This window comes from Eptesicus fuscus, chromosome 5 (assembly GCF_027574615.1).
Source record: "Eptesicus fuscus isolate TK198812 chromosome 5, DD_ASM_mEF_20220401, whole genome shotgun sequence".
Classification (NCBI taxonomy): Eukaryota; Metazoa; Chordata; class Mammalia; order Chiroptera; family Vespertilionidae; genus Eptesicus; species Eptesicus fuscus.
In genome coordinates, this window is record NC_072477.1 from 31,181,084 (window position 1) to 31,201,874 (window position 20,791).

General features: G+C 36.0%; 1 protein-coding gene across 1 annotated transcript in view; it reads left to right on the top strand.

The window, feature by feature from the left end:
• KCNH5 (potassium voltage-gated channel subfamily H member 5) overlaps positions 1-20,791 on the top strand; it is a 258,352-nt gene that overhangs the window by 16,935 nt on the left and 220,626 nt on the right. Inside the window, exons 2-4 of the mRNA XM_008138968.3 lie at positions 1,294-1,417; positions 11,570-11,676; positions 16,654-16,782. Of these exons, the coding sequence (XP_008137190.1) occupies positions 1,294-1,417; positions 11,570-11,676; positions 16,654-16,782 (360 nt within the window). The remainder of the gene's footprint in view (positions 1-1,293; positions 1,418-11,569; positions 11,677-16,653; positions 16,783-20,791) is intronic.

Below are 20,791 nucleotides of genomic sequence, written 5' to 3' on the forward strand. Positions count from 1 at the left end.
CAGTTAAATGAATATCGCATTTAATGTATCTCCTTTTATTCAAGGATTTGTATTTTTCAGTTTCTGCCTACTTTTGTTTGGTTTTCAGTGCCTTGAGACAGATTTCCCTTCATATTTTGTCCTATACTTTTTGATTTAGCATCTATTCTGCTAAATTGTAATTGGTTGTCATATAATTGTTTTACTGAATATGTAAGTGTTTTGAGAGTAAAGGGTATGGTGTGTTGATCTCCATTCTAGTCAATTATCTGACCCAGAATAGTGCCCTTTAGTTAACAGCTACTTAGTAAATGTTGAATTGCATTGTGATTTTTATGAAGACCAACTGTGAATCAGAATTTAAACTTAAAGTTCTCTACTCCTAAGTTAATTTATCTTTTTAGTACTCTACTCTGAATATAAGTTCAAAGGAGTTTATTTCAGGTAGATATTTTGAGTATTTTGAAGTGAAGTATTCCTTTTAAAAGTTGTAATCTTTTAAAATATTTACTTTAAAATATTTTTTTCATTTTTATATCTTAATATTATTTTAATTCATTTTAATGTTAACATATTTATCATGTTGTCTAAATATTGCTAAAGTTTTTGCCTAAGACTATTGGACTTTTAATCAAGATTGCTATCAAAAGGTTTTTGTATTAATTTTTATACATAAAGTAAACCACTTCTTTATGCAAAATAGACCAGAGATGGTTCTTTATTTAGACCAAAGAGAGTTTCCAAATTTTGTGTACCATATGGTTGAAAATAATATCTTTAAATAATTTTATTTTAAAAAGAAATCTTCAATGTTATTTTAAATTAGACTTAAGATCAATCGAATTTATTCCATCATGTCCAAAATTATATTAATAGAATTTTTGGAGGAATCATCCAAGTTTGCTTCTGTTATCAAGTCCAATATTCCCAATTTGTGGAGAAGTGACGGTAGCCCCAATCTTAATAAATTAACCTGTTTTTAGGTATAATTATTATAGTCATTAACAGTTTTAATATTAACCATACTTTGTTTTCATAGCGTAGAGTATACTTGAACAGAAAGAGGTATTATATAAACTGGCTTTTCTGTTCAGTGGAGTTTTTAGTTTGTATACAGATCATGTACTTATTGCAGATCTCATTTGATGATCATGCTAAACTCATTATGTCAGTTTCAAGAATAGGTTTTATTATTTGTACCATAGAAAACCATAGTTGCATTTGTCTATCTTTATGAATTTGTTTTTTTGGTTACTTGAAAGAAGTACATTGCTCAATGAAGCTAAAAACTTCCTTTTTTTCTTTCTTCTTTAGAATCGAGTTTCTTACTGGGAAATGCCCAGATTGTGGATTGGCCTGTAGTGTACAGTAATGACGGTTTTTGCAAACTCTCTGGGTATCATCGAGCTGACGTCATGCAGAAAAGCAGCACTTGCAGGTAGGTAATAGAACAGCTCAGGAGCATTTTCTAAAGTTTAATGTTGAATATGGCTAAAAGGATTAAACTGATTTAAACAGTGATATAGTGATTTATAATAAATGTACATTTGGTCTTCAACCTAAGTCTTGGCACAGAGCTCCTAAAAGGCTTGGCATTAAGAACAATAAAGGTGCCTTTTGTTATGTTAATAAGGTGACTATTGGAAAGCCCTTAGATAATCTGAGGTTGAGGGCTGGGTGCCTGGAGAACCAACCACATGACTAGAGGGAGGTAACTTTTAGTATCCCCCACCCCCATCATCTAAGAGAGGGGTTGGAGGTTAATCAAATGCCAGTGACCAATGATTTAATCAGTGGAGACTAAGTAATGAGGCCTCATTACTTAGTCTCCACTAACATTCAAAAGGACAAGGTTTGGAGAGCTTCTTGATTGGTGAATATCTGGAGGTGCTGGGAGAGTGGTGTATTCCTCACTCTTTCTCCATACCTTGCCCCTTGCATCTCTTCCATCTGACTATTCCTGAGTTATATTCTTTTTAAATAAACCAGTAATCTAATAGGTAAAATGTTTCTCTGAGCTCTGTGTGCTGCTCTAGCAAGTTAATCAAATTCAAGGAGGAGATTGTGGGAACCTCTGATTTATAGCCTGTCCTTAAAAGTACAGGTGACAACCAGGGCTTGTGACTAGTGGCACCTGAAGTGTGTGTGTGTGAGGCTGTCTTTTAAGACTGAATCCCTAACCCGTGGCATCTGATGCTAGCTATTTCAGGGTAGACAGTGTTGTGATTGAGTTGAGTCATAGGACCCCCAGCTGGTGTCCCAAGAATTGCTTGTTGTTGGTGTGGAGACCCTCCCACTTCTACCACACACACTGGAATTGGTACCAAAACCTATTTACTCACACGTAAAAACTATAGGGTAAAAATTATATTAAAATATGAAGGAGCTAAATTGTCAGTAGAAATATACAGCTTAAGAGTTATTGGTGAACACTTTTGCAGAGAGAAGGACTTTTGCATATCTGGGAATGTAGGAATTCATCCAATAAATATATATTTTTGCCAACCTACTATGAGCCAGGAACTATCTGAAGACCTGAGTGATCAAAGGAGCATCTTACCTCAGGGAAGCACTGATGGGTGCTAAAACTGTCTTGAACAAAGTAGGGGAAACAATTCCCAATCAAGTAGGACATGGCTCATGAACACTTAAAGAACATCAAAATAAAGTTCTTATACCTTGTGTAAATCATACATACTTTGTAATGTTGGTACATTGTACCATTGCTATTTTGTTTGACTTATGTAAAACAGCTTCTGGCATTTATATTTATAAGAATTCTTTCAAGATATGCCATATCTGTGAGTTTAAAGAATGTATTGCAAAAAAAGATCATAAAGAAGAAAATTCTATATAAGGAACCAATTTAGAACTGACAACTTTTCACAATATTTCAGTACTGAGATGGGATGTTTTTCCCTTGAGCTAATTTTTCTTTAAAGATCTCACTTAATTATGCACCAAAATTATGTTATTTTAGAACTGTGAGTGATCTGAATTATTTTCTATTCCAAATCTTTGGTTTTTCAGAGGGGGAAATCGAGGTGGAGTTTTATTATGGGATTTGTCCAGGGTCACTCACTCACAGTTGTGACATTCTTTTGAGTTAATAAAGCTCTTATGATAACCATAATCTGCATGTCATTTTTCATACAAACATAAACCTACTTTTGCCTACTCCTGTTCATTCTGCATCTTTACAGAAGGCAAGGGTTCCTTTATACCATGAGTCTAAACCTGGCTGCACATAGGAATCTCTTAGGTTTTACAAAACAATATAGATGCTCCCATACCCATTTCCTCTTCTTGGACTTTGGACATCCCATCATCATACCCATGCCTATTTCAGGTGCCATCTTTTACCTGAGGGTATTTATGATTTTCTCAACAAGATGTGGTTTCCCTCCTATGACTCCCATTAGTTCATCGTGTGGCATTATCATCTGGCCTTAAACTAACTAGCTTTCCTTTCCCCTGGGGTTTTTATTGCTATTGCTTCTGTTGTCATTTTTGTTGTTGTAGGTGGATCTATTGTGAAGTCCATGCTTCCCATGTATCTATGCCTCCCCCCTGCCCCTCCCCCCAGCCTGTTTTCTTTGGCAGGTGTAATTTTTCCTACAGAAAGTTCATTTAAAAAATGCTGGCATATTATACAGTATTAGCATATTCTATCCCCTAAAAGAGTTGTTTTTTCCTTCCTAGCACCAGTGCCAGATTATAAATGCGTCAAAAATAAGGATTCCATCTTGCTCACTTTTGCATGTACTACAGGACACAGCTCAGGGTTTTGTGTCAGCATTTGTTGAATTAGATTGGCTTGTTTTGCAATAAACCCTAACCTAGATCTCACATGCCTCCATATAACATGCTTTTATTCACTGTATTTCATCCCAAGTGTTACGGTATTTATGGTGGGCGAGGGAGCAGAGAGCTTTGGATTATGTTATGCTTTTTCATTTTTCATTGTGGGAAGAAGTCTCCCCAAAGCTCTGTTCACTATTTTCAGAGGCTATTTTCAAAATGATAATATTATTTTTTAAAAAAATATGTTTTTATTGATTTTCAGAGAGAGAGAGAGAGGAAGGGAGAGGGAGAAAGAGAGATATAAACATCAACATTGATCTGCCGCCTCCTGCATGCTCCCTACTGGGGATTGAGCCAGAAACCTAGGCATGTGCCCTGACCGGGAATCAAACCATGACCTCCTGGTTAATGGGTCAACACTCAACTACTGAGAACACTGGCCAGGCCATATAGCTTTTTATTTTTTATTCCCTGTGTAAATCTATGAAAGCCTTGAATATGAGACAGAGGAAATAGAAGGAGGAAAGAAGAAAATTGTATACACGGTTAGAACTACAGTGTTAATGGCTAAAAGTTATTGTAGAGTTTTGGAATCACTGAATTCTAATTGAATATAGAGATAAATCATTTGATAATGAGGATAGCCTTGTAAATAACTCAAAGAATTTTATTGATTATCATTATCAATGATATAAGAATAAGAAACTACCAATCAGTGAGTGTCAGTTTGTGTGGAAAAAATGACACTTTATATTTTGGAAAGAAAAGAATCATCTCTATACTAGTAGCCCATTTGCAGGAAGAATCCTGCAAGCAGCCATTTTGGCCGCGTGCGCAGCCACTGCTGCCTGCACCCACACGCCACTGCCGCCCCGGGCTTTCCCTCTGGCAGCCACCTTGCTTTCCGCTTTTCCTCCCTCTTCCTTCTAAGTTGCCTTCAGTTTTCACTCCTCCCTCCTTCAGTGTATGCAAATTAACCTGCCATCTTTGTTGGGTAATTTGCATACTTGCCCTGATTGGCTGGTGGGCGTGGCTTTGGCTGGTGGGCATGGCCTTGGTGTAGCGAAGGTGTGGTCAATTTGTATATTACTATTTTATTAGGTAGGATACAACTTGCATTAGATGGATTAAAGTCAATAGGATTAAAGTAGTAACTGGGTAAAGATTCCTTGTTTTATTTTTTAATTGTTCAAATATGAATTGTTTTATCTGAAAATAAAAATAGCAATTTGTAATTTTACAATATGAAGAGGCTAATATGTATTATTTTTGTTTTCTTACTTTTTTTCCTTTCCAACCCTTCTCCCATTAGACCAGGTGCACAAAATCTAATTAAACATTCTCTTCAGTTTGTCTCAATATTATCATTATACTCTCTCTGGAAAGTTCTTTATTTTATTAAATTTTCTTTTATTTTTTTCCCTTTGATCACATCCCTTGTCCTTTTCTACAGTTATTTAAAGTGTGTTTATTGTATGTCTTTCTAATCTGTCTTCTATTTGTTTATTAAATACATGTATTCTTAAATGTTGTTGCTTTGAGCTTGTTTTTAAGACCCATGCAATTCATATTGTGCAATAAGATTTATAGTTTCTTACTTTTTTCACTCAACATTATGTTTTTGAGATTTTTTTTTTTTTATCCTCACCGGAAGAGTGAGGATATTTTTTCCATTGATTTTTAGAGAGAGTGGAAGGGAGAGGGACAGGGGAGAGAGACAGAGAGGAGAGAGCAAAATATTGATGTGAGAGAGACATCCTCTTTACTGGGAACTGAAGCTGAGATCCTCGGGTTTGCGGGCTGACACTCTGATTACTGAGCCATGTTGGCAAAGGGTGTTTTTGAGATTTTTTTTATGTTGCCGTATATGATATCCTATTTCATTATGTTTGTTGTGTAGTGCTCCTGTGTCTTCATAGCCTTCCTTTTATTTATCTATTTTATTAGTCATGAAGTCCAACTTCTGACATTTTGCTACCTCAAACAACTTGGAGATAAACATCCTCATACACATCTTCTTGTGGCCCCATGTGAGAAGTTGTCTGTCTGTGTCCAGAAATAGGATTGCTGGGTAGTAGACTATATACAGGATTTGTACATTAATTTCTCTCAGATTGCTGTCAAGTGGCCTTCTGTTTCCAAACTCACCAGCCATGAGTGAGGGTTCCAGTTTCCCCACATCCTTGTACTTCATAGTAGTATCTAAATTTCTATTTTAATAAATATGATGTATTCTATGGTACTATCTCATAACCAAATTTTAAAAACAATTCTCATGACACTTTAGGGTTCCTAGAATTTCAAGTCTAGCCCATTTTATTGTCTAATAATTGTACTTCAAGCCTTTGGATTATTTGGATGCTTATTGAAGGACACAAAACATATTACATGTATAATAGAGATTGTAGGTTTTGTGGGAATGGATCTAAAGCATATGCTCTTACCTCATGACCCCTAGGAAACCCTGACATTCGAGACACACTATCACAGGTTAGGTCACAGTGATGGCGAACCTATGACACGTGTGTCAGCACTGACACGCGTAGCCATTTCTGATGACACGCGGCCGCATGCTGAGGATGAAACATTTGCTGCTCCTGAGGATGAAACATTTGCGAAATATTGTTTTTTCCTCAAAGTGACACACTACCCGAGTTATGCTCAGTTTTTTGGCGAAGTTTGACACAGCAAGCTCAAAAGGTTGCCCATCACTGGGTTAGGTAGAAACCACATCAGCATTTTAATCTTTTATTAACCTGAAACTTTAAAGGCCCATTCTGTTGTTGTTTTTAGGATAGAGGTGAGAAGAGCAATCATGTAGGTGGGGAGGATTGGAGTAGATAGATGCTTTCAAAATCATTTTTTTCCTCAAAGGGCCCATTAATAATCCTTTGTCCATGCATCAAATTAGAGAAAGAAGCAGAGGTAGTAAGAGACACTTTATTGGATGTATTTCACAAGTAGTTTTATTAACACAGGATTATCTCAGCCACTATGAGCACATTACACATGATGGATCTCAGTCAGTCTGGTTCCATTTGGCTGCAGGCTCTGCTTTGCACAGTGGCACTGAGGGGAAGCATTGCAGAGCCAGGTGCCTCAGTGATGCTCATGCTCCAAGGGTTAGAGATGTCCAGGGCTATCCCTAGCTTCCCTCAATTACATGTCCCGGGGGACTCTTTACAACTATCTGAATCCTTCTAAATCCATATAACTTAATGGGCTGTGAAACATTTTGGTTACAATCTATGATATAAAATAATGCTTTGGTTTATTCCAAAATTACCTCTTTCAGATTTGGAAAGCCGTGTTCTTATTTGTTTCTAAATTCTCCTTCTACTCTCCCTCACAGGCTTCTTTTTGACCCTTGGGCTATAAATCTCAGCCCATCCTCCCACTAACCGGGTGATGATTTCACTGTTGTGGCTGGCTCCGAGCTGAGGACCACATTTGCCAGCTAACCGCATTAGGTCAATCTGTATGGTTTCTGTGATGAAGCATTTGCTAGCCTGTGAACTAAACACTGTAGATAATGTTATTATCTAGTGGTGACTGAATGTGGTATTTTAGTTCAGGAACATTGTTCAGTCATTAACAGATGGAGCTAGATGGCAGAACTCATGATTAGGTTGTACATTCTTTTTTAGTTTGGAAGTTCCTTTGTCCCTTGAAAGTCCATTAGCATTATAGCCATTCTTACTGTGAGTTCTCATAATGAGGCTTGTTTGTGAGATTTTGATGGCAGAACAAGGGATCCAAGAATAATTAGTAAATCCTGCTATAAACCAAAGTCACCTGTCCCCAGAAGTTTCCTAGGACAGAATATACATAAAATATATATTGCCAACTGCTTAGGCAGCCTGGATATGGCTTAGGTCAGGCCAGAGGAAAATTTCTTCCTTACTTTCAAGACCAGATCTTACCACCACTTATTTGTGTGGCAAGAGAAGTGGCCAGATAATCCAGGAGCAGGTCCTGGGTGAGTTTATGCTTCAGCCTCATGGGTTAGCAAAAAAAAAAAAAAAAAGAAGATACAAAATGATGTGCATTCCCTTTAAGACTCAGTGACCTTGCCCATTAGCAGGTGTGGCTCAACCCTGGTCTAGAATTGTAGGGGCACAAGGGTATGGGGTTGGGGCTTGAGTGGCCTTCTAACCCCACCCATTAGAAGCATCCCAGTAATCACTCAGCCACTCTACCACACATTCTAATTGGCAAATTCATGTGCTTTATGCTTTTAGACCTCACTCTCTGAGTTATGTTAATGTCATCATTTTACTAATGAGGAAACGAAGAGTCAGAGGGGTTCTATCCCTTTCTTGTGAATCATAGTCCTCCAAGTGCAGTGGTTCTATTATATTACTACTGCTCAGTGTTACAGCAGAGATAGATCGCTTCTGTGCATTGAATTTTCCCCTCCAATAAAATAAACAGTGCAGTGGTAGGAATCATTTATAATACCAGTGGAACAATGTAAGAGACAAAAGACTTTCAAAAAAAGTATTCAGATTGTAATAGTGTGGGATTGTTTTCTTAAAATGCCTTTGCATTCTTAGGATAGGAGATTTTAGCATTGGGAGGGCTAAAGTGATGAAGAATATATTATGGAATTTTCATAGTTTGCATTTTCTCTTCAGATTTTTAGCTGAATCAAATGTGTGTTGTAAGTGGTATTATTACATCAATTTTCAAAACAATCTTTTTTTAAGTTGTAACTTAATTTTCAATCCTGTTAGAGTTTATTTTTCAAATTATTATCCTATTTGCTTATTATATTATAGATGCCTTTTCCCTCCATGTTTTTCTGATGGCCAGTTGTGAATATTGTGTTTGGGTTTATTGAACTATAGAACTCTGACATTTAGTAATAGGAGTAAAATGGTTTTTCTTTTATGTTTCTTAAGACCACAAACATTTAGTTAGCTTAATTACCCTTATCTTATTTTTTGTTCTTAATGCCTTCTTTATAGTAAAGAGTTTTAGATTAAAAATAGTCAATTATCATTATCATTATTAAAAAAACTGGTTGATTGAAAGTTTTACCTGTCTGTAAAAATATTATTGACAGTATTAACTCTTTGCACTCGCTTGCTTTTTTCTCAATTCCTTTATTCTAATGCTAACCGTGTCGAGTCACACTGGACATCCGAGTGCAAAAGGTTAAACTAATGTTTTATTTTTGGAGGGTGGGACTTTTTAACTGAGGTATTCTAATTTAATTATAATGCCTTCAGGAGATTTTCCTAAGACTCACGTGAGCTGAAACCCAGCCTTTAGACAGGAACAGTGGCTTTTCAATGCCATCTTACAGGCAGGCACTGAAATTTCCTTTGTTAGTTCAGCTGTGCAATTAAGGAGTTAGAGTCTGTTATTTTATTATGAGATTCTCATTTATTTTACTACCATAAAACACTAAGTATCTTTTTAAAATAAAAGATAGAAATATTATAATTGAAAGTGCAGGATGAAAATTGTCAGAGCAATTTTTTGGTCTGCTATATCTACTTCCTTTCATTTCTTAGTTTCTAAAATTCTAGTTGTGTAGGTTAGTGTTATCATGAGATTGGCCTGAGTTACTCCTAATTTCTAGAGTTATGGCATTGCTATTGAATCCTGCTAGTCTTGGATGGATCTTGCTAAGAAATTGCTTTTCAAGTTGTAAATTTCCCAGGTTGATATATTCAGGGGCAGTTTTCCCATGAGGATAATGAATCTTAAACTTCAGGGACCCCTCACATGAGTGGGTGTCTTTTAAGGTTCTGTGCCTAATTTTGTTTTATAATTTTGTTCCTTTCCTTAAAGGAGGCCCTAAAATTGTATAAGCTTCAGGCCTAATAAACTTGGATTTGTGGCCAACAGGCTAAGTCATTGAAAACTGGAACAAAAACAATCATAAAGATAGACTTGAGTTTTCAAAAACGTATTCAAGGTATCTAATAGTAGCTCACAGATTCCTTCCTGTTGGAAGGAATGATCTAGACAATTATGTTAACTGTGTATCTAAAACCAGATGAACAACTGATGATTGTGAAAGCATTGGGAACAGAGTTTTAGAGGTGTGTAGTCCTTGACTAAATTCTGTTTTGTAGATTATCAGACTTTTGGTGAATTTCTTTTAGAAAAATAGATAATTTTTAATATTAAGACAATTTTATGGGATATAGAAGTTCACTCTTTAATCTGCTTTCTATGTGTTTTTTTAAACAATAGTAATAATATATGCCTCCTTCAGTTTTCCTCCAATTAGCCATAGTTGTATGTATTTAAAAAATCCTCATAAATGATGAAAATGACAGTATATTATATGTGTAATATGAACTTTTCACGTTTCATTGTACATTGGAGTATAGAAAAGACCGTGCAAGCTGAAAAGATGTAATACTATCTTAATACTAAATGGAAAAATCACGATTGTTCTATGACCTTTAACAGTGTCAAAACATTGAAAACTCTCTATTGGTTATTAATACATAGAAGTGAAAGTAATTGGAAAAGTAATATATAGTATACCATGATTCAGAACATTAGAAGTTTTAAAAATTAAAGTGTTTCATATCTTTGTAAAACCTATCACTTGAACGTCTCTTGCTTTCTTGTAATATAACTTATGACATAAAGAGAGCATTTTTTCCTATCTCTTTGCAAATGTTAATAATTCTTTTTAAGTTTGAATCAACTTTAACTCCTTTTTTTCTCCCATGATCATTATTGTGAACTATCTCCTGGGCTCCTTTAGTGTGAAGTTTTCCTTTCCCTCCCTCCCTCCCTCCCTCCCTCCCTCCCTCCCCTCCCCCCCCGTCCCCTCCCCCCCCTCCCGTCCCCTCCCCCCCTCCCTCCCCCCTCCCTCCCTCCCCCCCTCCCTCCCTCCCTCCCTCCTTCCTTCCTTCCTTCCTTCCTTCCTTCCTTCCTTCCTTCCTTCCTTCCTTCCTTCCTTCCTTCCTTCTTTTTTCAATTTGCATCACTTTCTCTGGGAATCCTTGATCCTTTCATCCCAATCACTTTTGTGATTTATGTTGGTAAGTTTGCCTTCACTCAGTTCCTCTGGCTGCATATCTAGAGTCTCTCAATGGCAGTAATTTCAACATCCCCACAGTCACCTTTTTCTTCTCTAACCTTGTTTATGTTCGATTCAAATTCACTTTCAGCATTATGTTTTTCACTTCTTGATGGACTTTAATCTTTGATGGTTAATTCCTGTTTTCGATTTTCATTTTTGTAAAATGTCATGTGGATTTATCACTGAGAAACCAGGAGGCAACACATCTAACGTGCTCTGCTTGTGTGTGTAAATTGAATACCAGATGCACAGTGACCAATATCGACAGATTTTGAAAAAGCGAGGTGATTGGTCAATGATTGTGATATTTTATCTGTTATTCACCAGTGATTTGTAGACTGAAGAGCTAACAATAAAGTCTAAACTTTATGTGATTATTCAGTTAATATTCCATAGTAACTGAAATATGAATGGTGCTATTGGGAAACTGATGTTCTTTAACTACACCATAGTAATAAAAATCTGTACATGTATGAACTGTGTAAAGCGAGGATTGCTTTTTGCTCTCTTTCTGTAAGTTTGAAATAACTTCTAATGCTAGCTTTTACAATAAGTTTAACAATAATGACAAAAATATGGTATAAATATTTTAGTTCACTTTGTGGGAGCAACATTATATTTTGTAGTTAAATTTGATTACTTAATTTTGCTACTAAACTTGACAACGATATGATTTTATGTAGCATTTTAAAAGCAACACAAAACTGAAATGGATTGTTTCCCCCCCAGTTTTATGTACGGGGAATTGACTGACAAGAAGACCATTGAGAAAGTCAGGCAGACTTTTGACAACTACGAGTCAAACTGCTTTGAAGTTCTTCTGTACAAGAAAAACAGTAGGTATCTAAATTATCAAGAAGATGCACCAACTCTTTATTAATGTTATGTTTTGATAAGTAGTAGTTGAGCTATAGTGTAGAGAGAATATAAAACTTTGTTCCTTCTCTTGGCAAGTAAAATTAGATTGGAAAATTAATAATTGATTCTGGCTATGAAAAGCAATCTGTTGAAGAATGGAAGAAAAGCATGGTGTATTTTGGATGTGTGTGTGTGTGTGTGTGTGTGTGTGTGGTGGCAAAATGCTTTGTAATTAATACTCATGGCAACAATTTTATAGTTATGTGACAGCAATTTAAAAGGACAGAAATTTATTCATTTCTTCTTAGGGTTAAAGAAAAAGGTGATTGGCATCATTGGATATGTGATTACCTTTCTATATATACATAGGTAACATGTGAGTATAGGCTATCTACTTGAGGTGAATCTTTGCTAATATAGCCTTTTGCTGGATGCAGGCTCTTTTGTGTGTAACTAGAGGAAATAGTCATTTTATTTTTAAACTATTATTATTATTAAACCTTTAGAACAGGCCATTCACATCTGGTATATTTTGCGAGCTGTTCTCTAGGATGAGATTTGTGAGTGGTCAGTTATCCATTCTCTAATCACATAAGACATCATGGTCTGGACTCTCCACCAGTTTGGAGGAAGAAGCCAACCCCTCCCCCCCCAAAAAAAAAGACCCCACAAAACAACAACAACAACAACAACAACAACAAAAACTGAGTAGGACATTCGTCAGCCAAGACTCCCTTCTAATTCATTTTCTTTGAATAGTTATTTACTTTTATTCCTTTTTGCTACTTTCGCAAGTTGATTTTTCTGTTTTAAAATGAACAGTCTCTTCACAAGATGGATTCATTTATTTAGTGTTAATAGTTCATGATAGCAAAGTCAATTATTATCTTCAGTGGAAATAGAGACCATGGGACACATTCTAACTTCAACAGGAAATACTTGCTCCATGCTCTGTGTCTGTTGGATCTTGTGGAGCATAATTTATTCTCTCCATTTTTATCTCAAACATTTGTTCTCTGTGGACTATTTGGAACTGAACTTAGGTTCTCTTTTTTTAATTAACAGACCAGCATAGGGATAACCACAACCATAGTTATTGCTTCACAGTAGTGCACTTGGTAATGGGAACATTAGTCTTTAGTGATTTTACCTAGGGAATGTCTTAACATCTTATATTTCATTTTAGAATCAAGGCTGAGAGGTATTTCTCTCTGAAGTCATACCCAAATGTCTGTTGGCTTGTAACCTAGAAAACAATCCATTGTGAATGATCAGCTCTGTCTTCTTCAAGAGAAATGTCAGTTGTTTTCTGTTCTTTTTTTTTTTCCACCAGGTCCAAATACATATTGACAATTTGTAGTAGATTCTTATGCTCCAATACCCTTTCATTTTATTATAGTATTGTTGTCTCTTAAATGACTTAGATATGTCTCAAGTTTAGCAAATAATTTAAGAATATTTCATATTACCTCACTCTGACATTTAAGCAAAATAAACAAATCTTTGCCTGATTTTAAAACATCAGAGGCAAGTTCATAGTTTCTGAATTTCTCAAAAATACCTCAGTGGAAATCCTGTTTGTTTATATCATTTAAATCATATGAGCAATGAATTGAATTTTGTATTTCCAAAAGTCTCCTTTTGAGGTGGTTTAGATAGTTTGCTTTACTTTAATGGCTTGAAATAATTATCTGACCTTTGTTCAGGCTTGTCTGGTTCTTTTCAGATAAGTATCTATGTATGTTTAGATTTCTGCTTAGAGCTAGTAAGATACAGAGCCCATTGCACTGTAGATTAAAGCTCCTCTCATCTGTGCAGCATATGCATTGAGTTTTTCCCCTTTAATATGAAGGGAAGATACTATCCATATATTATAATGGAGTTCTACTATACTTAAAAGCAGCTTTAAAAAATCTTGTAAATAGTTAGCTGAAGCTTTTGAATATCAACTAAAAAGAGTGTATTCGTGTGACTTTTAAAAATGTTAAAAGGAAAAGTCACATGTCTGTAGAAAACTGCTTTGGGAATGCCTGAATGCCAATGCCTCCCATTACTTCCATTAAATAATTAGGTTAAAGACCATTTTGCCAGTGAGGAGATTGAGGTACCCTATTTAACATGTGTCACGATTGACATTTCAGTTTGCAACCTCTATTCTTTAGGCCCATGGCTCTGATTAGCAGGGGGCTGTTTCTACTGTTGGAAAAGAAACAGTGGCTCTGAGATGATGACTGAAAATGGCTCTTCTGTCTACACAAAGGGCAGGACTGTGATCTCTGGTTCATTCCCAATAATCAATGCAGGGCTCTGCCTTGATCTTCCAGCAGCTATAGGCCTCTCTGCTTGGCCCTCCCAGATACCCCCTCAAATTCTGAATATGGGTATTTCAACAGCCACTCAGCAAGTACTCAGCCTGCTCGCAGAAGCATGACCTGTACTTCAACTTGAAAAACATCCACCATGATATCTGAAAGCAATTTAAAAAAATAGCTGACTCTGTACCACAATTTGAATTGTTGCTGTTTTCATAGATACGAGCTGTAACGTCATCTCTTTCTGTTCAGATTTCCAGCAGACCTTGGAAAACAGCTTACCTTTAATGCCCCTTTCCCTCTGTTTATGATCCTGCTGCCTCAAGCTCACTATGTTGTAACAGCCATAGGCCATGTATCTCTGGTGTCTGGGGCTGGTGGTTTGTAAAACTGCATGTCACTCCCAGTTCCCAGACACATTGTGTAAAATCCGAATCCGAAAACAAAGAACAAGCCTCTCTGGAAGATGGTGTAATTGTTTCTGAGATCCCTGTCTCATCCTGCAGTCATTTTTGGAAGGGACCATGTCCTTTCATCGGCCTCCTGGTGTTGCCAAGAACCTGGTTGTCTAAACTGAATATTCCCATAGAAATCTCCTCTCTAATTCTCTGACTTCTTTTTGTTTGTTAATTCTCAACCGAGGATATTTTTTTTCCCCACTGATTTTTAGAGAGAGTGGAAGAGAGGGGGAGAGAGAGAGAAACATGGGTGTGAGTCACATCGATTGCTTGCTTCCTTTCTGCAGGTGCCCCAACTGAGCCTGTAACTGAGGTGTATGCCTGATGGCATTAAACCTGGGACGCTTCAGTCCGTAGGCTGACACTCTAACCAGCTGGGGAGATTCTCTGACTTCTTGAACTTCTTGTCTAAATGGCAAACTTCCTTTTATGGTGACATTATTATGTAGTTGATTTCTTTCTTTCTTTCTTTCTTTCTTTCTTTCTTTCTTTCTTTCTTTCTTTCTTTCTTTCTTTCTTTCTTTCTTTCTTTCTTCCTTTCTTCCTTCTTTCTTTCTTCCTTCTCTCTCTCTCTCTCTCTCTCTCTCTCTCTCTCTCTCTCTCTCTCTCTCTCTCTCACCTGTACTTCACCTCACACCTGACAAAGGCTTTCATATCTTTAAGGTAGAGTATTTGGGGAGGCTTTACTGCATTGTGGCTTAGAGCAAACATGATGGAAAATAAGTCTTTTTGATTCTGATGGAACATTTCTTCAGTGTTTTATTGTTTAATGGACAATTACTCCTTTGAAGTCATTTCTCTTGTCTTCAGATATTTATTTGACATAACGCCAGTTCTGATTTGTCCAGAACTTAAGCCATGAAACTGTCCTCTGTAGTCTGCAAGGGCCACTGTTGGAACAACCTGGTGAGAGTCCAGCCTCCTGCTTTGAGGGAGGGAGGTAGCAAACAGTGGCTCACAAAGACACCTGAGGTTCTCAAGGGCTGGGGACAATTTTTTCCTCTTTAACATCATTTTAAAGGCATCAGGTAGAGCTCTGCATACACCAGCCTTAGGGTCTGTGATGTGGGGGTACAGTCAAAGCCATAGAGCTATCTTAGAAGTCTATCCCGGCATTTCAGATGTTCCTCCCAGAGGAATACTTACCAGAGCATCAGGTATGACTGTTGAAGTCAAGTGGAAGCACTTCTCAAAGTGACAAGGAGAAGCCCTTGGGAGTGGGCGCCCTTGGTGAGACCCTCTAGAGCAGTGGTTCTCAACCTTTCTAACGCCGCGACCCTTTAATACAGTTCCTCATGTTGTGGGGACCCCCACCCATAAAATTATTTTCGTTGCTACTTCATAACTGTAATTTTGCTACTGTTAATGAATCATAAGGTAAATATCTGAATTTTCCGATGGTCTTAGGCTCTACAGCAGCAGTTCTCAACCTGTGGGTCGCAACATGAGGAACTGTAGTAAAGGGTCGCGGCATTAGAACTGTATTAAAGGGTTGCGGCATTAGAAAGGTTGAGAACCACTGCTCTAAAGGAAGCTGGTCAGAGCAGCAGTGGTGTAGGGAGCCAGGCCTAAAGGTGATGCTCGTGTTACTTCAGTAGCGAGACTGCCTTTGTGCTCCCGCATTGTGAAAAGACACCCTGGGCTTTGCTTTCAAGTTTTAATATTTTACATTGAAAAATAATAAATTTATTATTATTATTATTTTATTAGAATTTTTTTAGTGTTGACATTATTGCAGAAGTCCTCTTCTCCCCCTTTGCCCACCTCTACCCTCCCCTGCTTACTCCTACCTTGGCTTTTACCAAATTATTATCTGTGTCCATGGGATATGCATATATTCTTTTAAAATTATTTAATTTAATGTAATTATTTTTATTGTTGACAATATTACAGATGTCTCCCATTTTCTCCCTTTTTGCCCCCACTCCACCCAACTCCTGCCCCATCCCAGGCCTTCCCCATGCATATATGTTTTTTAGCTATTTCCTTCTGTTTATTAATTTTTGAGCAACTGGTAGTTGATACAAAATTAAAGTTTTCTTGAATCCTTTTTAGCAATTAAAATACTATTGTATTGGTGCTAATTCCTGGCATAGCAGTTGGCAGCTGAAGGAAGGGGAAAGGTAGGAGACCAAGTCATTGCTGAGGCTTTGTCACACTCTGTTGTCCTTTCTTTCTCTTCCAGGAACTCCTGTTTGGTTTTATATGCAAATTGCACCAATAAGAAATGAACATGAAAAGGTGGTCTTGTTTCTATGCACTTTCAAGGATATTACATTGTTCAAACAGCCAATAGAGGATGATTCAACAAAAGGTAATTTTCAAAGGAATTACTACACTTAAGAATTAGGCTTTTAAATATATTATTGTTATTATTATCTTAACAAAATCTATTGGTTGAACTCAAAAATAAAATTGTACTCCATGACTCTTACACATTCATACTAGTCATTGTCTGGATCATTTTTCAATCATATTTTTGAATGGCAATAGTAAGTTGAGATAACAGTTACTTAAATTATAATAAGGGGAATTGAAAAAAGACATAAAGAAGAGATTTCTCAGAACATTATTAATTTAGGATTGATGTAATGGGAGTTTCAGCAACTTATAACATGGTGAGTTTTAGAAACAAAAATTATAACTTGTGGGATGGCTTGGGTGAAATCTTACTGGAACACAATTGATTAATTTTAGCAAAATTGATTAGAGTTTTATTAATTGACTTTTTCAGGTTACTTTTCACCTTTTATTTATTTTTTAAAAAATATACTTTTATTGATTTCAGAGAGGAAGGGAGAGGGGGAGAGAGAGAGATAGAAACATCAACGATGAGAGAGAATCATTGATCAGCTGCCTCCTGCATGCCCCCTACTGGGGATCAAGCCTGCAACCCAGACATGTGCCCTTGACAGGAATCGAACCCAGGACCCTTCAGTCCACAGGCCAACACTTTATCCACTGAGCCAAACTGGTTAGGGCTACTTTTCACCTTTAAAAAATTGGGTTGTTGTAGATTCTCTTGGGTAGATGTTGCTAGATTGTGTAAAGAATAATTTTGTTATCAAGAGAGTGGCTAGAAAATGAAAACATTCTCATCGGAGTCTTAATGACTACATTCAGAGAGACTGCTATAGAAAACAGTAGTCAGTGGCATGGGCTTTTTCTCCCTTTTGCTCTCATTTTATTCTCTTCAATTATGTTTAAATTAGAAATTGGTGTCATAAATGAAGAATTTAAAAACCCTTAGGAAAAGTTTTTATGCAATATTTTTAATAATCTCTTAGAAGACTAAAAATTAAATGTCTTCCTTTTATATTTGGCAAACATTGCCTTTTCTTACATCTTAAAAAACTGGCATAAAAGCTTTAATCTTTTCAACTGTAATCATAACTGTAGAGAAATTGCATTATACTTATTTCCTGCAGATAAAATCACATGTATATTGCTATAGCTGCTCAGTTTCTGGTTAGCATCAAATTGCAAGGAAAATTTTACAATGTGCAAATAATTTAAAGCATGATACAAATCAATTCACTTTTGAATTTCTGAAAATGTGTGTATTAAGTCACCTCCTGGAAGAATGAATAAAACATTCACATTTGGACCTGTCCTACCTGTTCCTATGCCTTTACGCATATACCCAGTGTCTAGGAAGTTTAGGATAAATTTAAATATTATTTTTAATATAATAGTCTTCTAATGGAATAATTTTCTAATTAATGCTCATTTGTTTGTTTGAAAATTCAAAGTGCTCCATCCAATAGCAGCAGAATACCTGTTCTTCTCAAGCTTAAATAGAGTGTTCATTAGGTAGATCCCATTCTGGCCATAAAACATACCTTGATAAATTTAAAAGAATAGAAATCTTACAAAGTATATTCTTAGACAACAATGGAATTAAGCAAGAAATCAGAAACAGAAAGATAGCTAGAAAATTTCAAATTTTTGGAAATTAATACATTTTTAAATAGACCATGGGTCAAAGAAGAAGCCTTAAAATAAGTCAGAAAAATATTTTGAACTAAAGGAAAATAAAACACAACTTATCAAATATGTGGGATGCAGTAAAAGGGGTGCTTAAAGGGAAATTTATAACGTTATATGCAAATATTAGAAAAGTAGAAAGATATAAAATTAATGACCTAAGCTTCCACCTTGGAAAAGTAAGCCAAAGAGGAGCAACTTAAGTCAAAACAAGCTGGATAGTGAATAAATCTTAGAGCAGAAATCAATGAAATAGAAATCAGAAAAACATTAGATAAAATCACTACAATCCAAAGCTGATTCTTTGAAGAGGTTATTAAAGTTAACGAACCTCTAGCTAGGCTAACAAAAAAAATAATGGAGAAGGCACAGATTACTAATATCAGAAATTAAAGAAGGGCCATCCATGGACATTAAAGCGTTGCAAAAAAAAAAAAAAAGGGTGTGTGTGTGTGGGGGGTCAGCTAGGATGGGGAAGAACAGGGGCATATGTAATACTTACAGCAATAAAGATTAAAAAAAATACTTTGAACAACTCTACAGCCACCACGTTGGTAATTTAGTTAAAATGGGACAATTTATTGAAGATACAAACTACCAGAACTCACACTAGGGGCAATAACCTGAATTGTCCTATAGCTATTAAATAAATTAATAAACTTCCAAAACAAGAAAACACCTGGTGGAGATGGTGTTACTGTCAAATTTATGGTCTCTTCCAGAAAATAGAAGTAGCGAGAACTCTTCTCATTCTATGAGGCCAGCACTACCCTCACACCAAACTTAGAAAAAGATATTACCAGAAAGGAAAATTACAGACCAAAATTTCTCATGGATATAGATGCAAAAGTCCTCAACAAAATAGAATACAACAATGTATTAAAAGAATTACACACAATGACCAAGTGGGATTTAGTCCACATATGCAAAGCTGGTTCAACATTTAAAAATCAATCATTGTAATTCACTATATCAACAGGCTAAAGAAGAAACATATGATCATATCAGTTTGCATAGAAAAAGCGTTTGACAAAACCGACCACCCATTCATGATAAAAACTCTTAGTGAAGTAGGAATGGAGAGGAACTTCATCAATTTGAGAAGGGACTGTCTATGAAAAACCTACAACTAAGAGCTGATGATACCTATTGTTTTCTCTAATTTACACCAAGTGGTGTCATGGCACAGCTAATGTTGGCCAAAATGAATATACTACTTTCTCACAGTTTTGATCTGCTGAACATTAAAGGTGGTGCCAGTAACTTTGTAGCCTATCTATGGAAAATGAAAGTTGGCAGCATTTTCTGATGGCATTGGGGAAAGGGTATTAATATTAAGGGTTGAATTTTATTTTTCAAATTAATGCGTCTCCATTTTCCTGCCTCCACCTTCATCTCTGCATTTGCACATCAGGATCACAGAGTTCTTTGTCAGGTACAATCTCTTAGAATGCATAATCCATTCTTACAAAAAATGAATAAACTCCAGACAACACAGATCACTTGATTTTGAACTAAGTGCTTGATAGACATGCAAATTAGATTCTATAGGAAAAAATCTGACCCCATTGTGGAAAGGATTCAACTATCTCTTTCTAGTGCCAGAATTTGTAGAGGAAGAGCTTATTTTGAATAGACGTTTATTTTGAGACTCCTCCACATCTTTCAAATACATAACAGATTGCTGAAAAAAGTATAGCACAAGGTAACTATGAATGGTGTATATGAGTAACATTCTATTATTCATGCGAGTTATAAATTTAATATGAAGGATTCAATAGAGATAAAATATTTATGCCATGAAGTAATCATCCTACCAATGCTATAAAACTAGCAGTATACGAAAGCAAGTTTTGAAACGTAGGCAAAAATTTGTATCTTTCAACCTTTTAAGTTGAGTCAAGGGGACCATGGAACTTTTGGGAAATGAGATTTTGTGATAAGACCATAATATCAAAGTGATTTGGGGCTAAAGAATTGAGGTTGGAGACAAGATTTACTTTTCATTCAGCCTTGGGTTAAACAGAGTTACTTAACATATTGTGGACGGATCACAAGAATTCTTGTGTTTTCTGTTCTAAGGCTTGTGGCCAATCACGAGAATTCTTTAAAAAGATATTAGCTTGTAAGAACATGTAATAAATAACTTCAAAATGCAATGGGTATTTAATTTTAAAGCATGCCTTTAACATTTATGTAAAACATTTTTTGTACTCGTTCAATAGAAACTTATCTGCCCACTGGGTAAATCTAGCAATAAAACTACTGGTCCGAAATGTGTTAACATGAGCTTTTTTATGACTCTTCTAGGACTATTTTATTTTCCTTGTTTATCT